General features: G+C 27.7%; 15 protein-coding genes across 15 annotated transcripts; 7 read left to right on the top strand and 8 right to left on the bottom strand. All coding sequences in view use genetic code 12, as the record gives it.

Moving 5' to 3' along the window:
- Positions 1-11: 11 nt before the first annotated feature.
- KGF55_002233 (uncharacterized protein) lies at positions 12-1,955 on the top strand (the record flags this gene model as incomplete). The annotated part of the gene is made up of 1 exon (XM_051756894.1): positions 12-1,955. The coding sequence occupies one exon, from the start codon at positions 12-14 to the stop codon at positions 1,953-1,955; it is 1,944 nt and encodes a 647-aa protein (XP_051615221.1).
- A 48-nt stretch (positions 1,956-2,003) lies between these two features.
- CTF8 (Ctf8p) lies at positions 2,004-2,480 on the bottom strand (the record flags this gene model as incomplete). Its single annotated transcript, XM_051756893.1, has 1 exon — positions 2,004-2,480. One exon carries the CDS (start codon positions 2,478-2,480, stop codon positions 2,004-2,006), a length of 477 nt encoding a protein of 158 aa, XP_051615220.1.
- Positions 2,481-3,801: 1,321 nt separating this feature from the next.
- Positions 3,802-5,298, top strand: KGF55_002231 (uncharacterized protein; the record flags this gene model as incomplete). Its single annotated transcript, XM_051756892.1, has 1 exon — positions 3,802-5,298. The coding sequence occupies one exon, from the start codon at positions 3,802-3,804 to the stop codon at positions 5,296-5,298; it is 1,497 nt and encodes a 498-aa protein (XP_051615219.1).
- A 225-nt stretch (positions 5,299-5,523) lies between these two features.
- On the top strand, positions 5,524-6,333 carry BUD23 (18S rRNA (guanine1575-N7)-methyltransferase; the record flags this gene model as incomplete). The annotated part of the gene is made up of 1 exon (XM_051756891.1): positions 5,524-6,333. One exon carries the CDS (start codon positions 5,524-5,526, stop codon positions 6,331-6,333), a length of 810 nt encoding a protein of 269 aa, XP_051615218.1.
- Positions 6,334-6,760: 427 nt separating this feature from the next.
- KGF55_002229 (mitochondrial 54S ribosomal protein bL19m) lies at positions 6,761-7,346 on the top strand (the record flags this gene model as incomplete). The annotated part of the gene is made up of 2 exons (XM_051756890.1): positions 6,761-6,842; positions 6,913-7,346. 2 exons carry the CDS (start codon positions 6,761-6,763, stop codon positions 7,344-7,346), a joined length of 516 nt encoding a protein of 171 aa, XP_051615217.1.
- A 45-nt stretch (positions 7,347-7,391) lies between these two features.
- On the bottom strand, positions 7,392-7,685 carry KGF55_002228 (uncharacterized protein; the record flags this gene model as incomplete). Its single annotated transcript, XM_051756889.1, has 1 exon — positions 7,392-7,685. One exon carries the CDS (start codon positions 7,683-7,685, stop codon positions 7,392-7,394), a length of 294 nt encoding a protein of 97 aa, XP_051615216.1.
- A 452-nt stretch (positions 7,686-8,137) lies between these two features.
- Positions 8,138-8,398, top strand: KGF55_002227 (uncharacterized protein; the record flags this gene model as incomplete). Its single annotated transcript, XM_051756888.1, has 1 exon — positions 8,138-8,398. The coding sequence occupies one exon, from the start codon at positions 8,138-8,140 to the stop codon at positions 8,396-8,398; it is 261 nt and encodes an 86-aa protein (XP_051615215.1).
- Positions 8,399-8,436: 38 nt separating this feature from the next.
- CCW14 (Ccw14p) lies at positions 8,437-9,513 on the bottom strand (the record flags this gene model as incomplete). Its single annotated transcript, XM_051756886.1, has 1 exon — positions 8,437-9,513. One exon carries the CDS (start codon positions 9,511-9,513, stop codon positions 8,437-8,439), a length of 1,077 nt encoding a protein of 358 aa, XP_051615214.1.
- Positions 9,514-10,675: 1,162 nt separating this feature from the next.
- KGF55_002225 (uncharacterized protein) lies at positions 10,676-11,353 on the top strand (the record flags this gene model as incomplete). The annotated part of the gene is made up of 1 exon (XM_051756885.1): positions 10,676-11,353. One exon carries the CDS (start codon positions 10,676-10,678, stop codon positions 11,351-11,353), a length of 678 nt encoding a protein of 225 aa, XP_051615213.1.
- Positions 11,354-11,970: 617 nt separating this feature from the next.
- TRY3 (Try3p) lies at positions 11,971-13,533 on the bottom strand (the record flags this gene model as incomplete). Its single annotated transcript, XM_051756884.1, has 1 exon — positions 11,971-13,533. The coding sequence occupies one exon, from the start codon at positions 13,531-13,533 to the stop codon at positions 11,971-11,973; it is 1,563 nt and encodes a 520-aa protein (XP_051615212.1).
- A 1,234-nt stretch (positions 13,534-14,767) lies between these two features.
- On the bottom strand, positions 14,768-15,442 carry KGF55_002223 (uncharacterized protein; the record flags this gene model as incomplete). The annotated part of the gene is made up of 1 exon (XM_051756883.1): positions 14,768-15,442. One exon carries the CDS (start codon positions 15,440-15,442, stop codon positions 14,768-14,770), a length of 675 nt encoding a protein of 224 aa, XP_051615211.1.
- Positions 15,443-17,274: 1,832 nt separating this feature from the next.
- KGF55_002222 (uncharacterized protein) lies at positions 17,275-19,815 on the bottom strand (the record flags this gene model as incomplete). The annotated part of the gene is made up of 1 exon (XM_051756882.1): positions 17,275-19,815. The coding sequence occupies one exon, from the start codon at positions 19,813-19,815 to the stop codon at positions 17,275-17,277; it is 2,541 nt and encodes an 846-aa protein (XP_051615210.1).
- Positions 19,816-20,659: 844 nt separating this feature from the next.
- Positions 20,660-22,760, bottom strand: KGF55_002221 (MSW1; the record flags this gene model as incomplete). Its single annotated transcript, XM_051756881.1, has 2 exons — positions 20,660-21,813; positions 21,995-22,760. 2 exons carry the CDS (start codon positions 22,758-22,760, stop codon positions 20,660-20,662), a joined length of 1,920 nt encoding a protein of 639 aa, XP_051615209.1.
- A 176-nt stretch (positions 22,761-22,936) lies between these two features.
- Positions 22,937-24,388, top strand: NUF2 (kinetochore-associated Ndc80 complex subunit; the record flags this gene model as incomplete). The annotated part of the gene is made up of 1 exon (XM_051756880.1): positions 22,937-24,388. The coding sequence occupies one exon, from the start codon at positions 22,937-22,939 to the stop codon at positions 24,386-24,388; it is 1,452 nt and encodes a 483-aa protein (XP_051615208.1).
- A 362-nt stretch (positions 24,389-24,750) lies between these two features.
- Positions 24,751-26,643, bottom strand: KGF55_002219 (MDR family MFS transporter; the record flags this gene model as incomplete). The annotated part of the gene is made up of 1 exon (XM_051756879.1): positions 24,751-26,643. The coding sequence occupies one exon, from the start codon at positions 26,641-26,643 to the stop codon at positions 24,751-24,753; it is 1,893 nt and encodes a 630-aa protein (XP_051615207.1).
- Positions 26,644-27,698: the final 1,055 nt, after the last annotated feature.

The raw sequence follows: 27,698 nt of genomic DNA, 5'->3' as shown, positions 1-27,698 counted from the left end.
ATAAAATATCAATGACGATACCTTCAAAATATAATCCACAACCACCACGAGAGATTAAAGTTAAATTTAATGGTGTTTCCGCAACTTTAGCAATTCCTCATTCAATGGATAGCGAAAATCCATTTGAAGAAAATTTAGCTCCGATGACACATAAAGCGGTTATAATATTACATGGTCAAGGAGGTCATAGAGATTATTGTTATCAACAACATTTAGCTCATAGATTAGCAAAAGATTTAGGAATTTTTAGTTTAAGAATTGATTTTAGAGGATGTGGAGATTCAGATGATAATGAAATTGAAATTGAAGGTAGACATTTAGATCAAGATGTTGAAGATATTCAAAATTCTGCAGAATTTTTAAGAAGTGGTGAAAAAAATGGAATTGGTATAGATTTAACTATTAATTCAATTATATCTCATTCAAGAGGTGGTGTTGCAATGTTTTTATGGGCTTTAAAACAAGATGAATTATTAAAACAAGGTAATATAAATGCAATTGTAGTACCAAATTTAATTAATTGTGCTGCAAGATTTACTTCAGAAACTGTATTGGAAAGATATTCTCATTTTGTAAATTTTGATTATATACCAGATGTTATATATTATAGATATGGAAAATATCAAAAGGGAAAATTAGCAGCAAAAGAAATTATAACATTATCAAAACCAAATTTTTCAAATTTAACAAATTTATCAAGAGATTTTTCAGTTTTAAGTATTTATGGATTACATGATGAAATTATTCCAAGATATGATTGTTCAAATTTTGCAAATGCTTTAAATAGAGGTCCAAAATCTCATACTTTAAAATTAATTCCTGAAGCTGATCATAATTTTTATGGTTTTCAAAAAATTGAACCTGATGATGATTTAGAAGAAATGAATCCATTAAATTTACCTTTAAAAAAGGGTAGAATAAATTATAATTATTTAGTTGTTGATTATATATTGGATTTTTTATCACCAGAAAATGAATTTGAAAGATTTCTTTTGTCAAGTAATGTTATTGGAAGTGTTTCAAGATGGAAACATGTTGAAGGTGTAAATAATTTCAGAGATCTTGGTGGATGGAGAATATTACATCCAACTTTTGATAATGGTAATGTAGAAGGTAAATTTCATTATGTAAAGCCAAATGTTGCTTTTAGATGTGCTAATATTTCAGGAATGACTGAAAATGGTTTAAAAACAATACAAAAACTAGGAATTAAAGCAATTTTTGATTTAAGATCAGATGGTGAAATATCAGCAGATGGTTATCCTCCGAATTTAAGTAGCTACGGTATTAAAAGAATTCATGCTCCAATTTATGCAAAAGATGATTATTCACCACAAGCAATAGCATTAAGATATACAAATTTAATGACTTCTTGGTCAACTTATGTTCATGTTTATAAAGATATGTTTGAATTTGGTAAAGAAGCATTTAGAACCATATTTTTATATATTTTGGAAGAAAATCAACCATTTTTATTTCATTGTACTGCTGGTAAAGATCGTACAGGAGTTTTTGGAATGTTATATTTATTATTAGCAGGAGTTGATAAAGATACAATATCAAAAGAATATGAATTAACAACCATAGGTTTAAAACCAGATCATCCAATTTTAAAAGCAAAATTTATTGAAGCAGTTAATAAAATAAGATCAAAATTTGGTGGAACTGGTGAAGATGATGCATTAGAAAATATGATAAGTCAAGGTAGAAAAGATTGGAAAATTGAAGAACAAGGATTTCAAAATTTAGTAAGTTCAAGATATGAAGCAATGTTAGCAACAATTCAATTATTTAATGAACTTTATGGAAATATTGTAAAATATATGGAAACAATATTAGGATTTTCTTTACATGAGATTGAACAAATTTATAATAGAATTATAACTTCAGATCCTCAAAATTTTGGATTTGAATTAAATACTCAGTTAAGATGGGATCATAGAGCCAAAATTTAACTTTTATAGATTCATAGACTTTATAAACATTTTTTATTTATTTTATTGTTACATAATTGGTAAAGGTCGTTGTTTAAAAATTAATTTGGCCTGTATTATATCGATCATTTGTATATTTTCTTCTTCTTCTCCTTCTTCAAAATCTATATCCATTTTACTTTCATCAGGTTGTTTTTTCGGTATTTTTAATATTCCCAAGGGTATATCTAATTTAACAAGGTTCCCAATTAATCTTTGACTTTTCCCAATAAATAATGTAACTTTTGTTTCATCTTTTGAATCAAATTCTAAATGACCAAATTTTATAGCATCATATACATTATCAATTGTTATAAAATTTGACATTTTTTCTTGATCTTCTTTTGATAATTTAGTTATATCTTTTGGTTTATGACTTGGTAAATTTAATTCTCCTTGGATTTCTAATAATGTGGATCCATATTTTGTGGATATTATATTTTTATTCTCATTGTCATCTTGTAGTAGATCATTGACTCGTGTACAATCTATTGTAGCTACTGGCATTGAAGTTGATAATTTAATTTGATTAGTTTTGGTTTTTCGTGTGTCTCAAAAAAATAAAAATAAGAATTTAAGACGCGATCTTTATTTCATCTTTCCACCAGATTTACTAAAGCGATACAATGAAAAGTACTTCTAGCATCAGAAATATCAAATGCATTAGTCAAAGAAATGATTAAACTGAGTCTTGATTCGGTGCCGTAGCCTCTGGGATATTGCTTGTTAACTAGTCGTTAAATTAGAAACTTCAAATCTTTGAAACAGTTGTTTTAAACAATATGCTAATGCATGGTTTTATTGAATTCGAACCTATGTATTGGGTAAGTTCGGATATAGTAGCCGTATGATAGACATTTTATATCATAGTTGAGGTTTCTTTTCATATGTAAAATAGAAATTTGACGTTTAAAAAATATTTTAAAGCATATATGCTTATTGTTTCGGAAGAATTTGAATACCGTAACCTGCATAAAATTTATGCAACTTTCGGTTATTAAAGACGATCGTAACTGATTTTTACAAAAATGGTAATGTAATCACCCAACAATTCATTTCTACAAAAGTAACCTTGGATAACTTTGTTGTTTGATTGAATTAAAAAACTCACGTTGCTTAGTGGTTTAATTCGTACTATCATTTGACATACGTTTAGCGTTTTAGACCGATTTGGAATAGAAGAAAATTAAAAACGTTTGATAAGATTTTTACTATGTCGAATAAAGTCTAAAAAATAACGGTATTTGTTCTATTATTGTTTCTTGTATCAAAATTCCGAGAAATAAAGCTTAAACAACCAAATCCAATGAGACTCATTTATGACTGCAAGTAAAAAGAAGTGTTAAATCACATTGTACTTGGTTAATCTTTATGAATATTAGATCATTCGTTACATTTTTCAAAGTTTCATAGTTTCCTAATTAAGCAATTTAATTGAATATAGAAATGAACACAAAAATGAATGTAAATATATCATTAAGCTAAATAAAATTATACGATTATAATTATCAATACTACATTAATGAAAGATGCCCTGTTTCAAATTAATTATAAATGAATTAATGATTTAATGATTTATCAAATAACATTTTATTTCTATAAAAAATTTGTTTTATTTATGTTATTCCTTAGTTTTTCATTTGCTTTTAATTGCACTTTTGTCTTTTACATTTAACATACAAATACTTTCCTAAATTATTCAAAAATCATTCACTTCGCCAAGTTTTCAAATTAATATACCTGTCTATATACCTGTCAAAAATATCAAAAAATTGTTTTCCATTGCCGCTGCAAATTCACTCGTTCATCAATTTAACTAGCCTCAAAAATGACTAATTTTCCAAATCCTCATGAATATAGTGCCATACATGGTGTAATGAGACTACTAGCTTATCAAAATAATTATCCTGCTGATGGAACTGGAAGTCATTTACTATCAGCTCAAGCAAGAAATTTATTAGGATCACAAATACCTCCAATAATGGTTGATTATACTCAATCAACTCAATATAATATATTTGGAGATTATCCAACTTCTGCAGATATAGCTCCATCAGCATTATTTACTGCATTATTTACAATTGTAACTATAGCTCATATTAGTATTTTTTCAATAAATTGTTATAGAGGTCATTATTTTTGGCCACAAATTGGATTTATATTTTATAATATTTGTAGAATTTTAGGATTTGGTTTAAGAATTCAATGGTCAAAAGATTTAACACAAACTGGAATTGGTATAACAAGTGAAGTATTTTTAATTCTACCGACAGTTTTAATTGCAAGTTTTAATTTAATTTTAGCTCAAAGAATTTTTACTTGGAGACATCCTGTTGGTGGTTCAAGAAGATTATTTTGGTATCCAATGTTAACTTTATATGCTATTGTTGCAGGTGTTGTTGCTATGACAATTGTTGCTTCTGCGGGTATTAATTTATATTTATTAGGCGAACCTAATTATTCAAGATATAAAAAAGTTGTTCAAGCAAGTTCAATTTTAATTATATTATATTCATTAACTTCAATTGCATTAATTGGTTTAGCATTTTTTTTTAAACCAACTAGAAAAGATGAAAATTTATATACTTATCAACCATGGTGGATTAAATCTTTTTCACCATTTTATTTTGTTAAAAAGGGAGAATCTCAAGTAGCCGCTATATCATTTATGAAAAGAAATCATAATCATAGACATGCAATTAGAGTTATAGCAGCAACTCATCATCATTATAAAATGGTTAAAGGGTTAAGTAATGAAAGAGGAGATTTAACACATAATGTTTCAATGATGATTATTTTTATTACTACAATGATTATTTTAACTTCATCAATTTTAAGATCAGTAGTTTGTTTCCAAGCAAGAATGAAATATGATAGAGCACCAATTGGATCACCTGCAATGATGTATGTTTGGTGGGGAGCTTTAGAAATTATTGTTAATATGTTATATTTAATTGGTAGAATAGATTTAAGATTCTATAGACCAGATAGATTACCAAAAGACGTGAGACAAATAGTAACAGCTGATCAATCATTATATCCATCAGAAATTGAAAGTGTTGATGAAGAAAAAATAGATAAATATGGACATCGTTTGTCATATGATGATACTTTGAAAGGAGAAGAATATGAAGACAACGATGATGATGATGTTGATTTTTATTTTGATGGAAATAATAATGGGGGAACTAGTTATGATGAAGATGATGATAATGATCATGAAGGTTTTGATTTTGAAAGCCCAGATAAAAAGAAAAATAATTCAAAAATACCTCCATATCCATATTATGAAAAACGTGATGACGAATCGGAATTTCATTTCTAAAGGATGTATTTACATAGCACATACAAAAAGTTAGTTTATACGTTTACGAATTTTTTAATAACGACATTTTTAATTTGAATTTGATTGTAGATAATTTGGCTGCAAAATGTTATGATTTTTACGCACTGCGCGTGGTTTTTAACCCTTCATCTCTAAATTTGAAACACAAAATTTACAATTAGATGGATCAGTTATTCTATAGTCTATTCTACTAACTTCAAAATAATGTCAAGACCAGAAGAATTAGCACCTCCTGAAGTGTTTTACAATGATTCCGAATCATTCAAATATACATCATCAACACGTGTACAGCATATTCAAGCAAAAATGACACTACGAGCATTAGAATTATTAAATCTTGATAATCAAGAACCACAATTAATTCTTGATTTAGGTTGTGGATCAGGATTATCTGGAGAAATATTAACTGAAGAAGGATATAATTGGATTGGAATGGATATATCACCAAGTATGTTAGCAACAGGATTAGATAGAGATGTTGATGGAGATTTATTTTTAGCTGATTTAGGTAATGGTATACCATTTAGAGCAGGAACTTTTGATGCAGCTATATCAATATCTGCTATTCAATGGTTATGTAATGCAGATTCATCAAATGTTGATCCAAAAAAGAGATTGCTATTATTTTTTAATACATTATATGCATCTTTAAAAAGAGGTGGGAAATTTGTTGCACAATTTTATCCAATAAATGATTCACAAATAGAAAGTATAATGTCAAGTGCTAAATTAGCAGGATTTGGAGGAGGATTAATAATAGATGAACCAGAACTGAAAAAAAATAAAAAATATTATTTAGTTTTAACTGCTGGTATTACTGAAAGATCAATAAACTTAAAAGGAGCAGAAATGGAAATTCACGAAGATACCAAAGATAATAAACGAAAGAAAAGAAAATTAATGGAATCAAGAAAAGAATTTATAAATAGAAAGAAAGAAACTATGAGAAGAAGAGGTAGAATAGTTGCAGAAGATTCTAAATTTACAGGTAGGAAAAGAAGACCTCGATTTTGAAATATCATATATTGAAAGTTTTATCATGATTGGGTGAAATCCAACCCCAACTAAAGCATCCTCAACAAAGAATCGTTTGTATGTCTCTGAAATATTGCATCATATTTCAGGCTGTGTGCATCAAACGCATGTATTACCTGATCCGCAATATTTTAGAGATATAAACGATTCATTGTTGGGGGTGCTTTAGTTTCTAGGTAAAATCAGTTGTGTATCTATAGCATATTTAATGAAAACTTTGTAATGTTGAGGAAGACGATATAACTATAGTAGTTTTGTAATATAATTGTTCTCCATGATCTCTTTAATTTGGTTCTGTCATTATTTGATCTGATACAGAAAAAAAAAATATCATGTACTTTAGTGTACTGAAAAATTTGATAATTCAGTCAAATCAAATCTACACCAAACACACACTAAACAACTCATGTTCCCATTCATAACGAGATCTCTAGCGTTGAGGTCGACTCAAATAACGTCCGCTAGAGCATTCCATTACTTAAGGAAACGTATGTCCTTGAACCATAAATATCTTTAAATCTTCTAAATACTAACTAAAATCCAAAGCATTACCTACAGTTTATGAACCATTACCACCAAAAAGAAATGGAGAAAGTGTAATGAAATATATACATAAACAATTATTAGAAAAACATGATCCAACAGGTAAAAGAAGAGAATTAATAAATTATTCAAAAGGTTTAAGATCAGGAGATATAATAAAAATAACATATTTAGATAGATCAGATGTTACAGGTAGAATAATAGCAATCAAAAGAGGTCAATTAAATATTGGATCAAATATATTATTAAGAACTAAATTAAATAGAATTGGTTCTGAAATTAGAATTCCAATTTTTAATCCAAATATTAGAAATATTGAAATTTTATATAAACCTGAAAAATATATGCCTAGAGCTGCTCATTATTATATAAGAGAATCAAGAAAAGATGTTGATGATGTTGAAGCTTTTGTTAGACGTCAAAATGGTGGAGATAAAAAGAAGAAATAATTCATGTAAATAACTAACGATAATATAAAATTTTAATGTTTTCTTTTAATCATCTTCTTGTTGTAGTAATAAATTTAATCTATTAGCCAATTCATTTCCAAATTTATCTCTAAATGAAGGACTTATAGTTTGTAATAATGCTTCAAAAGTTTCATAAACAAGTGGATTTGAATTTTTAATTGACCAACCTTGATTACTTACTACAACCTTCAATTCATCACCTTCTTTTGTAATAATTTCAATATAATTTTGATCTAAATTTAATAAACATTTTGAAAAATATGTTGAATATTCATTATATATTGTACTTAATTCATGTTGTTGTTGTGAACTATTCATTTAGCTCCACAAAGGAGAAAGAAAAAGCGTAGTGATTAAATTTTCAATTCAAATAAAACATGGTGAGAGCTTTCGAACACAACAAATTTGGAAAATTAAATATATCACGATATCAATCAATTGAATTGATCTTAGTCGTTAGAAAAAATGTAGTCACAACTGATTCCCAATGTCCCATTTTGTTTTAATGTCAACATCAGGCGCCCAGAAACGTGCTCCAACTTAACGGTTAATCTACGCTTTTATATTCACTTGTAAACCTTCTTAGATTATCTTATCATAGAAATAGAAACTAAAGTATTCTTTTAGTAAAGGGTGAATCTGCGATTGATGTTAGAGAAGAAAAAGAGGTAAAACAAATGAAAAAAATTTTGTGAATTATTTTGATTTGTAGCGAGATTTTTTGAAAAATTGAGATCTAGAGAATCAAAGAAAACTGATGTTCACAACAAATGAATCAGAAAATAACTCCAGATAAATTCATTGGTTCAAATTTTCATATAAAATTAATAGATGATAGAATTTTAGAAGGAATATTAACAGTTATTGATCCATTTGGAAATTTATTAATTTCAAATTGTTATGAAACAAGTATTGATAAATTTAATTCCAAGAATTTACATATTAGAGAAATTGGATTAGTTAGTGTTCCAAAAGAAACTATTGTTAATATTAAAATAGATAAAAAGACTTATAAAAATATATTTGGTTAGCCAATTAATTAGTTTATTTTTCAACAATTATCAATGATTCAATTTAAAATGGGATGTTTAGGAATTGAAGGATTCATTTTTCGAGAAACTTGAGTAACTTTTGAAGATTTTGAAGGTGGTTGTCTTGGTTGATTTTTACGATTTTTAAAACGATATAATTTAGTACCTTTTGGTTGTAATGATTCAATAATTCTATTAGTTTTGAATAAATATTTATTATTATTTGAATTTCTAAAATTATCATTGAATCTTTGTTTACCATTATTTGATTTATAAAAATTACTTTGATGCTGTTGTTGATTGGAGGAAGGTTGTTCAATTGTGACTCTTCTTGAATTACCAATTTTAGATTTATCACGTAATTTAGGGGGGACATTAATTGGTTTTTTAACAACAATAAAATCACCATGTTCATCTAATGTATCAATTTCTTCCCATTCAATTGGTTTATTTGGATCATACGCGTCGTGTCTACCGGGATTAAACCATGGATCAGAATCAATACTATTATCATCTTCCTTTATAGAATGTGCTGATTCTCTATTTTGTGGAATAGGTGGTAATTCAGGTCTTACATCTGGCGGTGGAGATGGAAATGGAGGAGGTGAACGTTCTCGTCCATGTTCCGGTTCTTGTTGTGGTGGAATTCGTTCTGGAATCTGTGGTTGAATTTGTGGTTCAGGAACTGGTGGTACAGGAGCTGGTGATTGATAAACAGGTGGTGGATTTTCTTGTATTGGTTGCTCATATAAAGGTGCAAGCAGTGATTGAGTTTGATGATTAATTGGAGGAGATTCCTCAATTTTAGGTAAATTTTCTAAATAATCTTTTGGGGGCCAAGAAGCAGGAGGAGGATAAGGATTTGTAATTGAAGGTTTACCATGTTCTAAACAAGTACCTAAGAAATGATCTCTTGCACTATTAAAAGTACCATAAGGACATATATCAATTAAACAACCAACAATTTGATCTTCATTTAAACAAATACAACCTAAATTACTTAAATTATTTGAACAATTTATTTTTGATATTTCAGATATACAACTTAAAAAACATGATGGAGGTGTTGATTTACTGGTGGTGATTAAATATAGAATCAATAGTAAATAAATCATTTTGAGCTTTTATTTATAAGTTGGTTGCAAATAAATTGGTTGTAATAAAATGGTTGTAAAAGATTTAGTACTTACTTATGTATATAATTTAGTATAGTAATGTTATATACAGGTTTATTCTTTTGTTAATCCTTTTTGATTAGTACACTACTTTAAGTACAGAGATCAATCTTTTTAATTTTACGAAAGATACAACATAACCATTGAAAAGTTTAATATTTATATGAATTAATACCGTGTTAATGGATCATTTTGAGCAAGTCTGTAGTGATTGCTGCTAAATCAAATGCTTAAGTGTGCTGTAGATGACTTACATCCATTAAAAAGCATGAGGCTGGATTCATCTATGGGGGCTAATAACTAAGATTCGTTATATAAAATCTCCCAATTTTCCCTTTAATTTTAATTAATATATTTTATTGTCGCAAGACGTGTCTACGTGTCTTATCAGCATTAATATTGTATAAGTATGTATACATACTAAGCTTACATACATAACATACATTTCCAAATACACAAAAGTTACTAGATCAATTGAGAGCGATAAATTCTATTAAAGAAGTTTACGATTTATTCTAGACCAATTTAAATTGGGGTTGAGGCATGTTCTTTTATAAAAAGAAAAAATTTAAGGGAGAAAATTGGGTAGATTATATCAATTAGATCGCCCTAAAACCAACATTGTTTCAACACGGATTCCTTCTATGAGTTATGGAAAGTGGTTAGATAGTACTTCCTAATTTAGAGTTACAGTGTTACTTTATTTTCTACTTTGTTTAACTTTTAGTTTAAATTTCTTTCTACTTTAAATTTTCTTTTTCTAACACATAAAAATTATAGAATTATTAAATTAATTAATAATTTCTGTGTCTATTGAAAATCAAATTTTAAAATTAAATTGACAAAAACTACATCAAATAACATTGAAATCAAAATTGAATCAACTTTATCTTTCTGATATATATATCACTGGTCCACCGAGTTACTAAGAAGCAGAAACAAACTTTCATATCATCAACCTATTTCAACCTAGATTGTACAAACCGAGCTACGATAATTTTCATTTAATCCCGTACTTTTTAGCATTATTATCAACAATTTATAAATACAACTTTCAATCATCAATACACCACACTAGAGCAAATAACACCACTAGTCACAAATGCAAGGAAGTTACAATAACAATGGTTTACCAAGACCATATTATATGAAACCATCATCAAAAAGGAAACATTCATCACCATATGATAATTTAAAAGAACCAATAATTTTTTTCAATAGTCCAAAAAGAAAATTATTTGGTTATATTTTCATGTTTGGTATATTTTCTTTATTAATGTATTGGGTATCACAAGATTTAAAAGAAAAACCAGAAATATTTTATGAATTAGCCCCATCTGATGATAACACCAATGATAATAATAATCTTAATAATATAGATTCAAAAATAAATTCAAATAATAATAGAAACTCAGATTTAAATGATAAATATAATAAAGAAAATAAAAATTTAAATAATATAGTAGATCCATCAATAAATACCAATAATAAAGATGATTCAAAAAATTTAGATTTAGCTGGGAATTTAGCATTAGGTTCAAATGGTAAAAAAGGAGTAGGAATAGTTGAAGCTCCAAAAGGTGGTATAGCGAATGAAGGTCATATTGTTGGAAATAATGAAGAAGAATTAATTGGTTCTGGAAAATCAAAACCAAAAGCAATGAAAAATTATAAAATTGATAATAAAGATAAAGATAATATAAATGATAATAACGGTGGTTCTGAAAATGGTAAAACTCCTCATGAAATGGTTCAACAGATACTTGAAGATACTCAGTAAATTTGATAAAGACTTTTTATTAGACATTTGTATGAAAACTTGGACTTGTTAAATATAGTTGTATAAATTAAATAACTCTTTAATGTAAGTAAGAACATTTGGTATGACAGATTACATTGTAGTCTTCATTTTCAGTGATGTAATTAATAGTACTACTTTTAAATATATGCTATAGCATTCATCATACGAAGGACGAAAAAAAGAAAACTCTGCTTCTATAAGGTCCAAGTGAGATTCGAACTCACGTTACCAGAAAATCCAGTTTTTAGAACCAAAAACCTTTTCAGAATCTGGAGTGATAAACCTGCTACACTATTGAACCACATGGTAGCGCACCGACCTAATTGTATCGCGCTGCTGGACCGAATCAAATTTATCAGTCCATCCCAAAATTAATGGGTCGCAAATTTGCGGTTACGCCAAATTGTTTATCAAAGGACTAAAGCATGGTAGATAGATGGTAGCTTCTAGGTACTTGAATCAACTTTGCATAAAAGTTATCGAAGATTTACACTAAATTTGCTCGAGCTCGACTTAAAATCAAATAATATCAACTTCAGAGAAGTATTGAAATAATACCGAATATCATTATTAAATAAAAAAAAAAGGTTTAAAGTTTATACAATTATACATTTATCATCTTTATTATTTCCCTTTAAATCTCTATACCTTTCTTTATCTCTTTCCCTAAGCTTCTCTCTAACTTCAATGGGAAACATATTTTTCATAATTTCCATATTTTTTAAATCTAAATTTGAAGAATCAGCATCCAATATAGCATTAGTTCGTCTACACATGGGGCAATTTAAATTATTTTGTTGTTTTAATTTAACTAAACATCTAACACAAAATAAATGATTACATGATAATTTTATTGGTTTGTATGCTATGGACATACAAATGGGACAAGAATAATCATCTAATTGTGGTATTTTTTTTAAAAGGGAATTTGTTAATATATAACATATTGATTGAGCTATTGTTTTACTATTATTTATAAAAATATGATTTGATGATATAAGCTTTGGGTAAATGTTTTGAATTTTTAAAGAAGTTTGTTTATCAAATTTTTTTAAAATTTTTCTCAATGCTTCAGTGTTTATAGTTTGAAATTTTAAAATTTTTAATAATTGAAAATTAATTGAAATAAATTGATTGAAAGTAACTAAACTTGATTTTTTTTTAAAATTTAGTAGTATTCCCGATTTTTCAACATTTTTTATAAATAAATTTAAATTTTTAATAATTGTTTCATTATTTTGTTGATTTTTATCAATTTCATTATATTTAAAATAAATTTCTGAATCTAAATAAATTTTAAATAATTCTCTCCATTTATATAAATCTGAAGTTTTTAATTTTGATATATTAATTTGTTCACTTATTTTTTCAATTTCATTGATAATTTTATTTTCTTCAATTTTTCTAATTTGATCTAATCCATTTAATTCTTCATCTAACATTTTAAAAAATTTTGAATCTGAATTTAATATAATGTTTATTTCTCTCTTTTTGGTGTTTGTTGGTTGATGAATATGTATATTGTCTAGTCTGTTTTCTATACTTGTATGAGTTCCTTTGGTATTTAATTTTAAGGGCGTGGGTATAGATGATAAATCAGATATTTGATCTGGTGAATTAGGTGAAACTGGCTCTAACGGAGGAGAAGTTGCTGCTTTTAAAGGTGGTGATAATGAACCTTCTCTACTTGATACTAATTTCAATTCACCATCATTTTCTTCTTTTAATTCAATAATTTTTTCTTCTTCATTATTATTATCAGTATTACTACTGCTATCCTCATTTAATAAACTTTCAATTTTTGTTTTAACTTCTTGACATATAGTATTAATATGATCATCAGTTATATTATGATCATCACTAAAATCTAAACTAATTTTTAAAATTGGGATTATATCATGACTTTCAGGCGATGGTTTATGTAAAGTATATTGAGCAATTATAGGATTTGAAGGATTTGCTGTTTGATCATTAATATCAACTTCTTTATCATTTATTAATAATTTTAATTTATTTTGTTCTAAACCTAAAAATTTTAATTCTTCAACTATTTTATTTATACATTTTTTTAAAGCTTTATATTTTATTGCTGCTTCTACCCATTCTTCTGGTACATCTTGTTCTATTAATGATTGTTCTAATGTTTTTGCGAATTTCATTTTGTTTTAGTGAGTGTGATTATATTAAGATGAGATCTCTATGTGTTTACATAGAATATGGAATTAAGATAGCTGGATTGAAAAGAGTGTAATGTTGAATTATTACTTTGTTGTGTACTATATCATAGTAAGTTTAATCTGGATATTAAGTTTCGTGATGTAGCAAAATAGTTGATAAAAGATGGTACAATTGAAATATTTAATGTAGATAAATGTAGTTCCTATAAATGAACTAAAAAAAACCAAAAAAAAAGAAATTTAAAATAATTTAGCTAATAATTTTGCCGCGCTGTTTCAGAGTGATGGTGTTCAATAATTTCCGAATGATCATATCTCAGTCACCGTTTGTCATCATTTCAAGTCTCAAATTTAGATAACTTGTCTGAAGTTTAAATCTACTTAATGTATACTCTCATAAGGCTGAAACATATAATTAGAAAAATTAATAATATTTCTTGTCTTGGAAATTTAAAATATTTTTTTTTTTAGAAGTTTCAAATTTTCATACAATTTGTTGAGATTGAAACGAAGACACGTGTTGAAATTTAACATCATCCCTTACTTAAATCTGTTGTCAAGTAGATCATTTAGTATTTAACTTCTACTAACAGCCTCAACCAATTTTTGATTATATTGAATTGGAATAAGAGATGAAATGCAAGTCAACAAAGAGATCTTTGTAAATGGTTTTGTACTTTTACGTCCAAAAAGCTTGGGATTTGTGGAGAATTTGTAACCATAATTTCTTGACATACTCTAATAGATAGGTATACTCTGTCAATGTAAACTAATTAGTAACAACATGGAATGGAATCGTTTCATAAACCTCGTTGACTGAAAGAAAAATTGATGAAGAGTACGCCGTCAAAGAAGGTTTTTTTTTTAGAAGTGTTAAGTTCAAAAGTGTTGACTTTGCATCTCAAGTAGAATCATAGCCTTAAATTTTTTCAATTAGAGCCTATTAAAAGAATATACAAAAAGCAATGTTACCAACCAGTAAAATTTCTACTCGATTCAAACCACCGTTCTTTTTAAACTATTTCAAAATTGTGCTGGAATGGAAATCAATGTGAAAAATTTCGAGCTATGTTCGGGTGGAACGCTGGTATTGTTTAATTAATGACTTAAATTTCATTATCAATATATGGTCAAACTCAACAGCCGAACTTTCATCATCGCAAAATAGCTCTATAATTTCAAAACATGTAAATGTATAATAATAGGTAACAAACGCCTACTTGAAAGTTACTAAATTCCCAACATCATTAACCATAGATAAAATTTGATTATTTTTACTAAAGAAGACTTCAAAAGAGTCACTAATTCCAACACCAAATTTAATTGCATTTTGAATGAAAAATTCATCAAGTGAATTAACAATAAAATTAAAGCCATTACTAATACCATTTTGAATCATATCAGTAATTGAAGTAACAAAATCAATTAAATTACTAAGTATTTCAATTAATTTTTGAATCATTGGAGGTTCATATATTTCAGATTCCTTGAAAGTAACCTGTTTTTTAGATAATTTTGTTTTAACTTGATTTAATCTTTTATGAGTAAATTCAAGACTATTCATTGCATCAAAATATTGTTCTAAATCTCCAACACTACTATTTTCAGAAGATGATGAATTTTTATTTTGATAATATTCATATAATTGCATTTCTTCATTTCTTGATACTTCTTTTTGTTGTTGTGGTTCTTCTTCATTTAATAATTTTGATATTGATTCATCACATTTTTGCAACCATTCATTATTATGAAATTTTAAATCATTGAGTAATTGTTCGTGTCTAGCTGTATCTTCTTTAGTTGTTTGTAATTTTGAATTTATTTCAAATATTTTTTCAATATGAGTTTTGGTTATTGAAGTTATTTGATCTTGTTGTAATTCAGACATCATTATAATCAAAAGTTGCAAAAAAATTGAAATCTATCTAAATAAGGATGATTTTTTAAATCAATTTGATAACAAGTGTAGTTGAAAGGATTAGGATTACTTTATAGGCGTTTTGAAAGAAAGTAGGATTGTTGCTAGGTTGATAATTATATTTGCTTTCAATCTTATCAATCATTGTTGAGAAGTTATAATCGAGGGGATGAAATTTTAAAACAAAGATAAATATTTATCACAAGACAATTTTAAATTGAAAAATATGTATGTACAATGATTTAATCTACACACCCTTATTATCACAGCTTGAAACCTTTAAAAACAAGATTAAATATCTATGAGGGAGTAACAAATGACTTTCAAAATCGATGAATATTATGAAGGGTTTAATTTCAAGCTTCAGATTTTTAAATCTCGTTTCTTCTACCCTTTAACAAGCTGTCGACAACAAATTATTTAATATCCATTACCCATAGAATCAAACTCAGGCCTTATTTTGGGATAAATTGAGATATAGAACAAACTTGATTTCAACTTCAATAGGTTACAAGGTGAGAATTTCATCTCAACAAGTTATGTTGGTTCATTCCACTGGGTGACATAATGACATAGAAATATGACTAAGATTACTAGTTCTTAACTCTACCTACTACACAGATAGCTTTCTAACAATGACTCTTGTTTTCAAAGATTGTACCAAATTTTGAAAAATGATCTCGTTTTCAAAGGGTGTGGAAAAGTATATTTTACTTTCAATTTATCTAATTACTCGATTTTGTACTTCGTATCTCATATCTCGTAAAATTGATCTTAGATTTGGTTTTGTACTTTTATCTCTCACAGTAACATTTATCTTGTGGAGAATTATAATGAGATGTATTAATTCATCTTCTACCTCAAATAGGATTAAAAAGACGAGCTTTTCTCTTCTTATATTACGTCCAACATGTCTTATAGTTTTATCAATGAAAGCAACTATTAGTGGTAGATGTTATTTTTCAAATTGGTATTTGAATAAAACTAGAAAAAATAACCTGAACTTAGTGCAAATAATTGCTAATGACTTCACATCATAAGACAGCAACAATTTCCATTTTCTTTTAAGATTTTTCTTCAAGAATGAAAATATTGCAAACCTGCAACATGGCGATCTATATACGATTACGAATTGAGAAAAATATGAACTGACACCTCTCAACAAAAAAAAAAAAAACCTTCTTAAAGGACTGTAAAGCTCCCTTGCGGGGAATCGAACCCCGATCTGCTCGGAACTTGCAATACTTCAAAGAAGTTATTGAAAGCGAACCGTGATAGCCATTACACTACAAAGGAAAATAAATTGATATCAATGAAGAACTTGAAGCTCCCTTGCGGGGAATCGAACCCCGATCTGCTCGGTGAAAGCGAACCGTGATAGCCATTACACTACAAAGGATATTTCATAACCAAAAACTTGCTAGGATTATACAGTCCATAATATTTTTGGCCGATTTAGCGACACAATTTTTTCGATTTTTGTTTTTTCTTGGGGCGTCTCTTGAAGTATCTGTCCAGTTTTAAAAAATATCAATAAAATCATAAACATACGAATGTCTTCTCTGTGAAATATGGTTTAGACTTGTCTCTTTTACCATATGAATCATATATAAAAGCAATAGTCTGAAATCGTATGATTTGATTTACAAATAAAGTAAGTTGAAGTTTGAAGTATACGAGAATTTGAGTGAAATCGATTCAAATGTAAATTCTTCTATTTCAATACACTTAAAGTATTAGACGAAAGTGATAATGAGGTATCAAATTATTTATTAAATATAATTCTATTTATTACGTAATTAGATTCAAGTATGAATAGATTTTTTAGATAAATCAACATTAGAACTATACCCTTTGTGTTTTGAACCATTATTATTATTATTATTATTATTAATCATTTCATTATTATCATCATTATGTAAATCATCATTTGAAAAAAAATCAGTATTTGGAGTTGAACCAAGATCTTTATTAATAGTATTATGAGATTGCCAATTTAATAATGAATTTGTTGTATTATTTCTACTAGCTGTATTTGGTGATGAAGAATTTAAATGTTGACGTGATTTATTTTGTTGTTGTGGGTCTTGTGATTGTTGATTCATGTTAATTTTAAATTCAGAATTTACCAATTGACTTAATTCATCATTTAATTCATTTGATTCTTCATCATTTAAATTTAAATGATTAGATAGGTATGGAGAACTTGGCATATTATTAACTAATGACAGTTTTGAAGAATCAGGAGAATTATTATTATTTTTCTTTTTAGTAGTTATTAAATTTTGTAACTGATCAACTGGAGTTTTTGAATTTGGACTAGTTTCATGTTTTATTTGAGATGATGATGATGGTTGAGTTAAAAAATTCATCCAATTGCTATCTGAATCTTCATGAATTGATTGTAATATTGCATCAAATTCATTTAATGTATTTGTTGCTGAAGCATTTGTTAAATTAATAGGAGGAGGTTGATTTTCTTTATCTTCTTCATTAAAAATTGGTATAATTTTTGTATTTAATCTTGTTGCTTTTCTTTCATCAGTTTCTTCAAGATTTATAACACGGGTATTTGATTTTGTGGCAATCATTGGTGGTGTTGCATTAGGTAATGGATCTATATCCGTTGATGGACCTCCATATACATTTAATTGATTTAATAAATCATGATAATCAGGTGTTTGACCAGATGGAATTGAATTTGAATTTGATTGATTATAATGATTGTTATTATTGTTATTATGATATTTATTTTGTATCACTTGATTAATAGCAGATGGGGTATGAGAAGGAGTTGGAAATGTAGCAGGAGATGAAGTTTGATGATGATGATGATTATTTTTTCTAGCACTAGCAATACTATTTAATGAATTTCTAATTGTATCATCTTCTTTTGCATTATTTGTACTTTTCAATTTTATTTTTTGAGTATATTTTTGTTGTTGATTATATTTTTTAACAACATGTTCAGGTCTCATAAATCCTTTATTTTTATAAAATAAGAAACAAGCATTACATAATGGTCCTAACATTCCTTCATAATTCTTTTTATCAAATTCTTTAGCTCTAATTAATTGTGATATTTGTGTGTTAACTTCAAGTTCAAAATATTTCCAAGCAATTGAAGTTTGAGTTTGGCAACATCGATTAATACATACAAGTCCATGATTTTTTGGTAATTTTGCATTAGGGATGGTATGAGTTCTTTTGCTATCGAGATCTTCTGGTAATTCTGGTGGTGTATCTTTGGAATCATTATCATCATTAGAATCTTCTGGTGGGGTATCTTTGGAATCATTATTATCATTATTATCAGGAATATATGGAGGTTGTTGTGGAGTGTATGGTGAAGTTGTATCAGCTTGAGATTCAGTCCCTTCTTCTTCGTCGTCTTCCTCTTGTACATTTTCTTCATTAGTATTATTACCAACTCTATATTCAGGATCATCAGATGAATAATTCTCTTCATTAATAGGGGAAGATATAACTAATGGAGTGGTTGTAAGCATTGATCTAGTACGCACGGCTCTTTGAGGTAGCAATTGTGATTTCATCGTTGATTGTGAAGGTGATTGATTTGAGTAATTTTTTTGTTGTTTCCTTTCATTCTTATCGACTACTTTTTCTTGATAAAATGGTGCCAGTTTAAATCTATTTTCAACATTTTCTCTATTGTAGCGTGCAGAAGTCTTATCTGCTTGTTGTATATTTTGAATATTTGAATATAATGGCAAAGAAAGAGTTCTAGTTGCTTTAGCAGCAGGTACTGAATTTGAAGATTTATGAATTGATTCATAAGGTCTTTTTCTTTCCATTTGTGATGTATTTATTGTTGATAATGGTTGACGTTGTTGTTGATTCGGCTGTTTTGGTGGCAATTGTTTTATTGGAGTTGCTTCAATAGTATGTAATTTTAATCTAATTTCTAATGTTAATGATGATATATTTGATTTATTTCCAAATAAAAAATTTGCAGAAACATTTTGACAAACTCTTCCAGGTATTAAACATGAGTCATTTGATGATAATAATTTTGATAATACTCCATTTGATACAAATGGTTCATCAGGTTGTTCAGTTATATCTTTATAATATAAAGCATAATCTTCTGAATGTAATTTAAAATTTTCAGGATTAGTTTGTAATAATTGTTTAATACAATCTTTTAATTCAAATGCTCCCAATGTTATTATTTCTGGTTCATCATTAATTGAATATTGAATTGGTACTTCAACTGTTTGAACGGCAAATTGTTGAGTTGATCGACATAAAAAAGTTGTTGCATTATCATCAAAAGAATATAGTATCTTTATTTGCATTTGTTGATGTTCATCTTTATTACTCATGTTCAAAGGATGTTATATGTCGTTGTATTGAAGTGTGAATATATAAGTGATGACAAATGAAATGATGCTTTGAGTGTTTATTCTCATAAAATATGATGTGTATGGTGTGTATCAGTTGTGAATCTATCAAAAAAAAAAAAGCTAAACAAAATGACTGACTAATATCTTGTTGGGAAAAAAGATGATTGAATGAATGAATGAAAAAGGGAAGGGAAAAAAAGATGTTTGCTAATTTGAAAGAAGAAGAAGAAGAATTGAAATTATGAAATTGTTTTGATTTGTTTATGGTTGTAAAAAAAAAACAAATGTGTTTTTGTTAGCTTAAAAAATATTTATTGATATTTGTGAAATACACCTACAATAAATAACTAGTACGGATTAAAAGTAAGGAAAATTCTATTTTTTACCCGGAAAGAGCGGGAACTTAGTGATGGCAAGCTCTATCCTATACTAATTGTGGTCTTTTGAGCTATTTGAAGCTCACCATTAAAATTTTGAAGTAATGTTTCAATATTCTGGTATAATACAATTACCTCCTATTACCTCTTAATTCTCATCAATAGTAAAAAAAAACCATAACAACGCGAACAAAATTATGAAACACAAAGACACACACAACTCTAACCATCATTTCGCAACTTAATAATAAATTTACGAGTCTGTGTCAAATTAACAAGGTCAAAACATTAATGGTATTGTGATTATAAAATCGTAACTATACAAAAAAGACATCACACTGGTTATACAACACGTCTTACTAATTTGGATTCTTTCAATAATTCAATTTTGATGCTTGTCTATATATTCAACAGTATTTATCAATCTATATTCTATATACAAGTAATTAATCCATACCTATAATATTTCTAATTTCTTTTATATTTTTTGAAGCAATTTCTCTAGCTTCAATCTTACCTTTTTCACTAATTTCATCTAAATAATCCTTATTATTTAATAATTCATCATATAATTGTCTTTTATCATTAAATTCTTCAATTAATAAATCAGAAACATAATCTTTTAAATTTTTATGATCTTTTAAATGATTTATATCTTTTAAAGTATTTTCAATTGATTTATTAGTTAGACCAGATATTATATTGATTAAGTTTGAAGTACCTGGTCTTTTTATTGGATCAAATTCCCATTGACCTTGTATTGAATCAGTTGTTGCTTTTCTTATTTTTAATTTTATTTCTTCTGGAGTATCAGTTACATATATACATGAATTTTGAATAGGATCTGATTTTGACATTTTCTTTTCTGGATTTTTTAAACTTAAAATCTTTTTAGCTGGTGTAAATAATGTATTTGGTATGGGGAAATAATCAATATTATAAGAATTATTAAATAATTTAGCTATATTTCTTGTTAATTCTAAATGTTGACTTTGATCATCACCTACAGGAACATGTGTAGATTTATATAATAAAATATCAGCAGCTTGTAAAGCAGGATAACAAAATACACCAGCTTTAGTTTGTTCCATAACTTTTTCATCAACTATTGAACTTTGAGCTTGTTGTTGAGATTTTGATTTCCATTGAGTCATTCTATTTAATTGTCCCATACTTGTAAAACATGTAAGATACCAATTTAATTCAGTATGTTCTGGAACTGAAGATTGAAAATATAATAAACATTTATTGGTATCTAATCCACTTGATAATAAACTTGCAATTGCTTGATATCTACAATTTTTTAATTCTTTTGCTGGTTTAAAACTAGTAAATGCATGTAAATCTGCGACACCAAATATGAATTTGCTATCTTGATTAGCTTCTGATAAGCTTCTCCAACTTTTAACCGCTCCAAGATAATTCCCAATATGTAATTTACCAGTTGGTTGTATCATTGAGAAAACTCTTGAATTGGAAGGTAGACTTTCATATTGGCTTAATTCTTGGATTGTTGACGATGGTTTAGTTGTAGTTGAGAATTTGTTAATGGTGCACTGAGCATGCCGTATATGTCTTGAAACAATTTTCATTGTGAGAACTTGTAATTTAAATTGGTGAAAAAATTGATCTCGGTTGTAAATTTTGATCTCATACAGTTGGTCTGAATTTACAATTTATACTTGAGACTTCTTTCACACTATTTAGCCTTAGCTCATATAAGATGTCACTACATTGTCTACCATTTTCTTTTATCATTAAGATTATCTATTGTTACATACTTACATTATCTGTATTATTATTATTATTATTATTCGTACTACCACCATTATTCGTATCCATCACAAATCCTCCAACAACATTATTTATTTGTATACCATTCTTTATCAATCTTCGTTCTAGTTTTAATCTTTGTAGTTCTCTCCATCTATTTAATTTCGAATATTCATGCAATTTAAACCCAAAAACTCTTGGTATATAAGTATCTTTTGAATGTATAGGTATCATATTGGGAAAATTTTGAAAAAACATAGCTGGAAATGATGTACCAAAATATGCACCATCTATAACTGAATGTCTACCAGATTTGGGGTTATATAAATCTTCACATTTTGAACAATATAATTTAACACTTGCCATTCTTGGTTGATCATTAAGACCTATAGGTAATAAAGGATTTAATTGACAATGTACTCTTGGACAATAACCAAAATCTCCATTTCTAAATTTTTCAAACATCTTGTTTAAACCTCTTGTTGTTAAAATATATCTTGCATGTATTAAACCATACAAGATTCTTGCATTATGTTCTAAAGCATCTCTATGTTCTTCTGGTTGTGAATCAATATCTATAACATCCGTTATTAAATCTATAAGAGTTGGTAATTTTGAAACTTCTTGATTTAAACCTGTTAAATTAAATCTATCTCTTATATATTCATCATCAATATCACAAAAATATTCATTTCCTTTTATTCCTAAAAATGAATCTATCCAATATTCTGTGAAATCGGAACTTGAATCCGTTACATATTCTTCATTAGCCATCTAGTTGTATTGGATTCTTAAACACTGACTCTTGCAGTACTACTTGTCTATTCTTCTTTAACCTCTTTATAACTTGTATCCTCTCTAACTCAAGTTTTTTCTTTTTCCTTAATTTTTGTGTTATCAATTTTTACAAATATCAAATGTAAACAAAAACTACTAAGCTCAATAACCAAATGTCATTGCGAAGACAAAGTACCATCACAGCATCATCTAGTCTTCGAGGAACAAGACCTGTGAGAAGAGATGCATTCCCATATTTGGATAATAGAGAAATAACTTCATGTTTATTAGAATGTGAATTTAATGTATCACTTGATGCAGTTAGTAAACCAACTAGTGAATTTATAATGAATTTATTTACATTATTTATTGAATCATTCATGGGAATTGATAATTTGGATGAAAAAGCAAAAGATATGGCTAAAAGAAGACATGCAATAATTAATCAACAAGATACAGAAATAGAAAATGAAATAAATGGGAATGGGAATTCAACTGATGAAATTGAAGTAACAACAACAGATCATTTACTTACACTATTTCGATTTGCTCAAAAGTTTTTTCAAAATATAGGAGTAAATGACTTAACGTTACCTGATTTATCACGTCCAGAGCCTTTAAATACAAGAAGACTACTAAGTGCAGTAGTGAACTACCTCAGGTTTAGAGAAAATATATCAAATGATTTTGAACAAATGGCATTAGAAGCAGAAGAAACCACTGCTCGTATACGGAATTTACAAGACTCAAATAATAACAAAATACAACAAATTAATGACCTAGAAAGGAAATTAAAATTCAAAGATAATGGTAAAAGTAATGAGCCAAGAACTGATTTACAATATGTTTATAATTATAATAAAAAATTAGAATCAAAATTAAGAGAATTGAAATTATTACAAGAACAATTAACGAAACAACATGATGATTATAAATCTGAAAAAAATTTATTAGCTACAGAATTATATGATTCTGGATTTATATGTGATGAAACAGCAGGACAAATTGAAAATTTAAAAGCTTATAAAGAAAAAGATATAGACAATCTAAACACTATAGTGGATGATTTAGAACAAGATTTAGATGGAATTGTAAAAACTTATAAAACCTTTGATGAACAATATCAAAATTTAGGTAAAACAATAAATTCAATAGAAAATAATGAAAAAATAATAAACTACCTTATATTATTATCAGAAGAAATTTTAAGATTAGTACAAGAAGAAGATTATGAAAATAATCAAGTTAAAATAAATAATGATAAATTAAAAGATTTAAATATTGAATCAAATGATTTACAAAAACAAATTGAATTTAAAAATGAAATTTTAAAAAAATATGCAAAAAAATATCAAGATTTAGATGATCAATATTATAAAAAGCAATCATCATTAACTTTAAAATTAAGAGAAGTAAATGAAAACCTTGAAGAAATAATGTCTACAAAATCAAAACAAAATGATGAACATAAATTAAAATATAAAATTATTTTAAAAATTAAAAAGGAAACTGATGAATTAATTAATAATTTTATAAAAGAAGTTAAAGTTAATGAAATTAAATTAAATCAATTAAAAAATTCTTTACAAAGATATATGGAGAATTTAAAAGATAAAATTGAGTAAAGATGATGCATAATTTTTTATTCAACTTTTATAGTTATTTACTTTTGTTATGTTGTATTATTATTGAATGACCATGTATTATTAAAACATTCTGGATTAAGTTGATTTGTAAGATTTGTAAGTTTTAACTCTCTACTACAAGGAATGATTTAATTATTGAATGTGAGCTGGTTCTTAGGTTGCGGCTCTAAATTATGATGTACAAGAATACCGTGTTGGATTCAACAAGTTGAGCCTGCCATTTAACTCCTTTTTCAGAGCCCATTTGGCTTAAGCCAACTTGAAGCTCGTTTTTAGGTTAGAGTGAGGCAAGAAACTGATTCTTCGAACCCGTAAAATTGGTTTGCTCATGTGTATTATGATCATTTGATCGGTTGGGGAACTTTTCGATCATCTCTCACTCTTTCGTCATTGCTTTCAAAAAGTTCCTCACTACTACTTTTGCTGGTTTTCTCTCCATTTGGCTCCTCTTTGTTTTGTTCTTCGTCTGTTTTTTTATCTTTCAGTTTCACATCTTTTGCTTTTGGAATTTTTTTAGATGTAGTAAATAAAGATGCTATAAATGAAACAACAGCTAATGCTAATCCAAAATAAAACACGTTTTTCAATGCCTTCATTAGTTGATGTAAAACCAAAGATTCTGCTTCTGGTGGTAGTTCATGCACTGTTTTTGGATTAGAGATCAATGTCCTTGCAGGTATATTCTTTAATTCATAATATCCCTCAAAATTATTCGTCATAGTTCGTTGTAAGTCTTCGATATATGCAGTTCCTGTTAGTTGATATAATAATTGAGCTATAGTAACAGTGATAGTAGAAGCAACATTCCTCATGAAATTAAGAAAAACAGTAACCATAATTAATGCTCCAGGCTTATCCTTCGGAGCACCTAATTGAGCACTTAATAAAGAACTTTGAAATTGTAAACCTATTGAAATACCAATCACTATCAACACTCCAAACCTTACGCCCAATCCGGAATTTTCATCAAATAAAAGAAAAAGACCAGTACCAAGTGGAGCTAACATTCCGGACAATATCATTGTCCATTGAATTCTTCTTGTCAAGTTTATGAAAAATGAATTTACCATAGATGCAATTGCAACAGTCACGACTAATGGTAGTAAATCAATACCTGATTGCAAAGGACTTGCATGATGGATAACTTGAAAATAAATAGCCAAATAAGTCAAATTACTAATGAAAAACCCAAAATTAAAAGCTGCACTGATCACTGCCATCATTATAGATTTGGATTTAACAAATTCAGTATATATTATTTGATTCTTTGAATACTTGAAATTCCAAACACCAAAACATATCAATAATAATCCACCAATAACGAAAAGACAAATTATCGCAGCAGAACGCCAAGGAAACTCAGCTCCTCCAAAGGTTAGACCCAAAAGGACCAAAATTAAGCCCGACGTTAAGAAAAAAGTCCCAACAAAATCTATTTTACCAATCTTATCTTTAAATTCTCCTGCAACTTTCGGTGGTTTGAAAAAGAATACTAAAATCAAAAAAGGAACACAACCAATTATTAAATTGATATAAAAACAAAATCTCCATGTATAAGCACTTAATGCTCCACCCAAAATCGGTCCCAATGCACTTGCAGCCATCCAACATAAAGAAAGTGAAGCAAAAACGAGGGATCTTTTATTTATTGGAACAACTTCAGTGAAAATAATTAGAACTGTAGATTGTACTGCACCCCCACCAATTCCCTGAATAACTCTTGCTGCTATTAATAAATCCATTGAGTTACTTAATGCGGCTATTAGTGAACCAGCTTCGAATATTACTATCCCAACTAGTAGTGTTTGCTTTCTTCCAAATGCTATTGAAATTTTCCCATAAGATGGTATTAAACATGCCATGGACAATAAAAATCCTGAAGTTAACCAACCAACTTTTTCAAATGCATTAAATTTATCACCTACTATTGTTAAGATTGTTGAAACAATTGTTTGATCTAAAGCAACTAAAAATAATGAAATCATTCCAGAAAATATAGTCAAATATAATTGAAATCCAGTCAAATGTTGTTCATGTGCTTGTGTTCCATCTCCTGCATCTGCCTCTCTATATTTCCCATCATGTTTTGACTCATTCTCTAGTGTTTCATTTTGATTTGAAGATGATAAACTTGAACTATTCTCAATGTTTTCATTAGAGTTAATGCCGTGCGGTTTCGGAGATGATGTAGATGATCGTGATTCTTCTTTCGAACTTTTTATTGATTCTGTCATTTTTAATTCTACTTGATTAATCTATTTTGTTTTGTAATATTGTGAAAAGCAATTTCATCCAACCTCCATAATGATTATATATAGATGATTTTATGATTTGAGTGTGGTTCAAACGGAGATATATTTAGTTCTTGTTTTCTTTTTTTCGAATTCCGAAGTATTTGAACGGCTTGAGCGAAAATTTTAAAATTTTGGAAATAAAACTCTTGAGTATCTTTTTCTTTCTTTATTAATTGTTCATTAGTATCATACAGAATAGATCTAAATGGAAAGTCTATATCTCATGTGACTAATATTCTTTTATTTGAATTTTCATATTTGAAGGTTTAGTATTCTATCAAAGACTACCTACTTAGAAGCTGACAAAATGAATTTAGGTGGTGAAATGATCGACTCAAAGGCAAATTTTGAGTTCGAAAACGACTCAACCTCGGAACTCAAGAATTCTCTTTTGAGTCTATCATGTTTAACTGAGTCGTTTTCAAACTCAAAAATTTGCCTTTAAGTCTATCATTTTAACCGTACCATGGAACTAGCTTATGGATTGAGATACCAACTTCTTGGTGTGGAGGATGAAGAGTCAAGGGTGGAAGTAAAATGTAGTTATGCCAGAGTAATTCCAATGCTGAAAAAGTCAGAAAAAAGCAAGCGCAAAGAGTTCTACTTGAAAAAATAAATAGTTCTACTTGGTGAAAGCAAGGTCTGCTAACACTGGTGAGATCAAAGTCTGCTAAAATTGGTGAAATCAAGGTCTGCTAATATTCATTTCCCCTAGTAAAACTCTTTAATAACCATTACCGAAGTCATTTGCTCATATAAAATAGAATATGCCACTACTTAAATCTTCATCTTTCTGTTTATTGTTGATCAATTTCTTCCATAGTAACGAAAATTTCAATTGAGTTATGAAACTTCTCTAAATTGGTAGCCTCTATGTCGCGGGTTTTAGACGCGTCTATTTACTTCATTAACTGATATTAATTAATCTGAAACACATCATAAAAACAGTAACGTATTCGTATCATTATTTAGTTAAGCTATCACGCCCACTTACC

Source organism: Candida pseudojiufengensis, assembly GCF_024610245.1.
Source record: "Candida pseudojiufengensis strain CBS 10847 chromosome Unknown scaffold7, whole genome shotgun sequence".
Taxonomy (NCBI): Eukaryota; Fungi; Ascomycota; class Pichiomycetes; order Serinales; family Debaryomycetaceae; genus Lodderomyces; species Lodderomyces pseudojiufengensis.
Note: the sequence above shows the minus strand (reverse complement) of the source record. Positions and strands in the feature narration are given on the sequence as shown.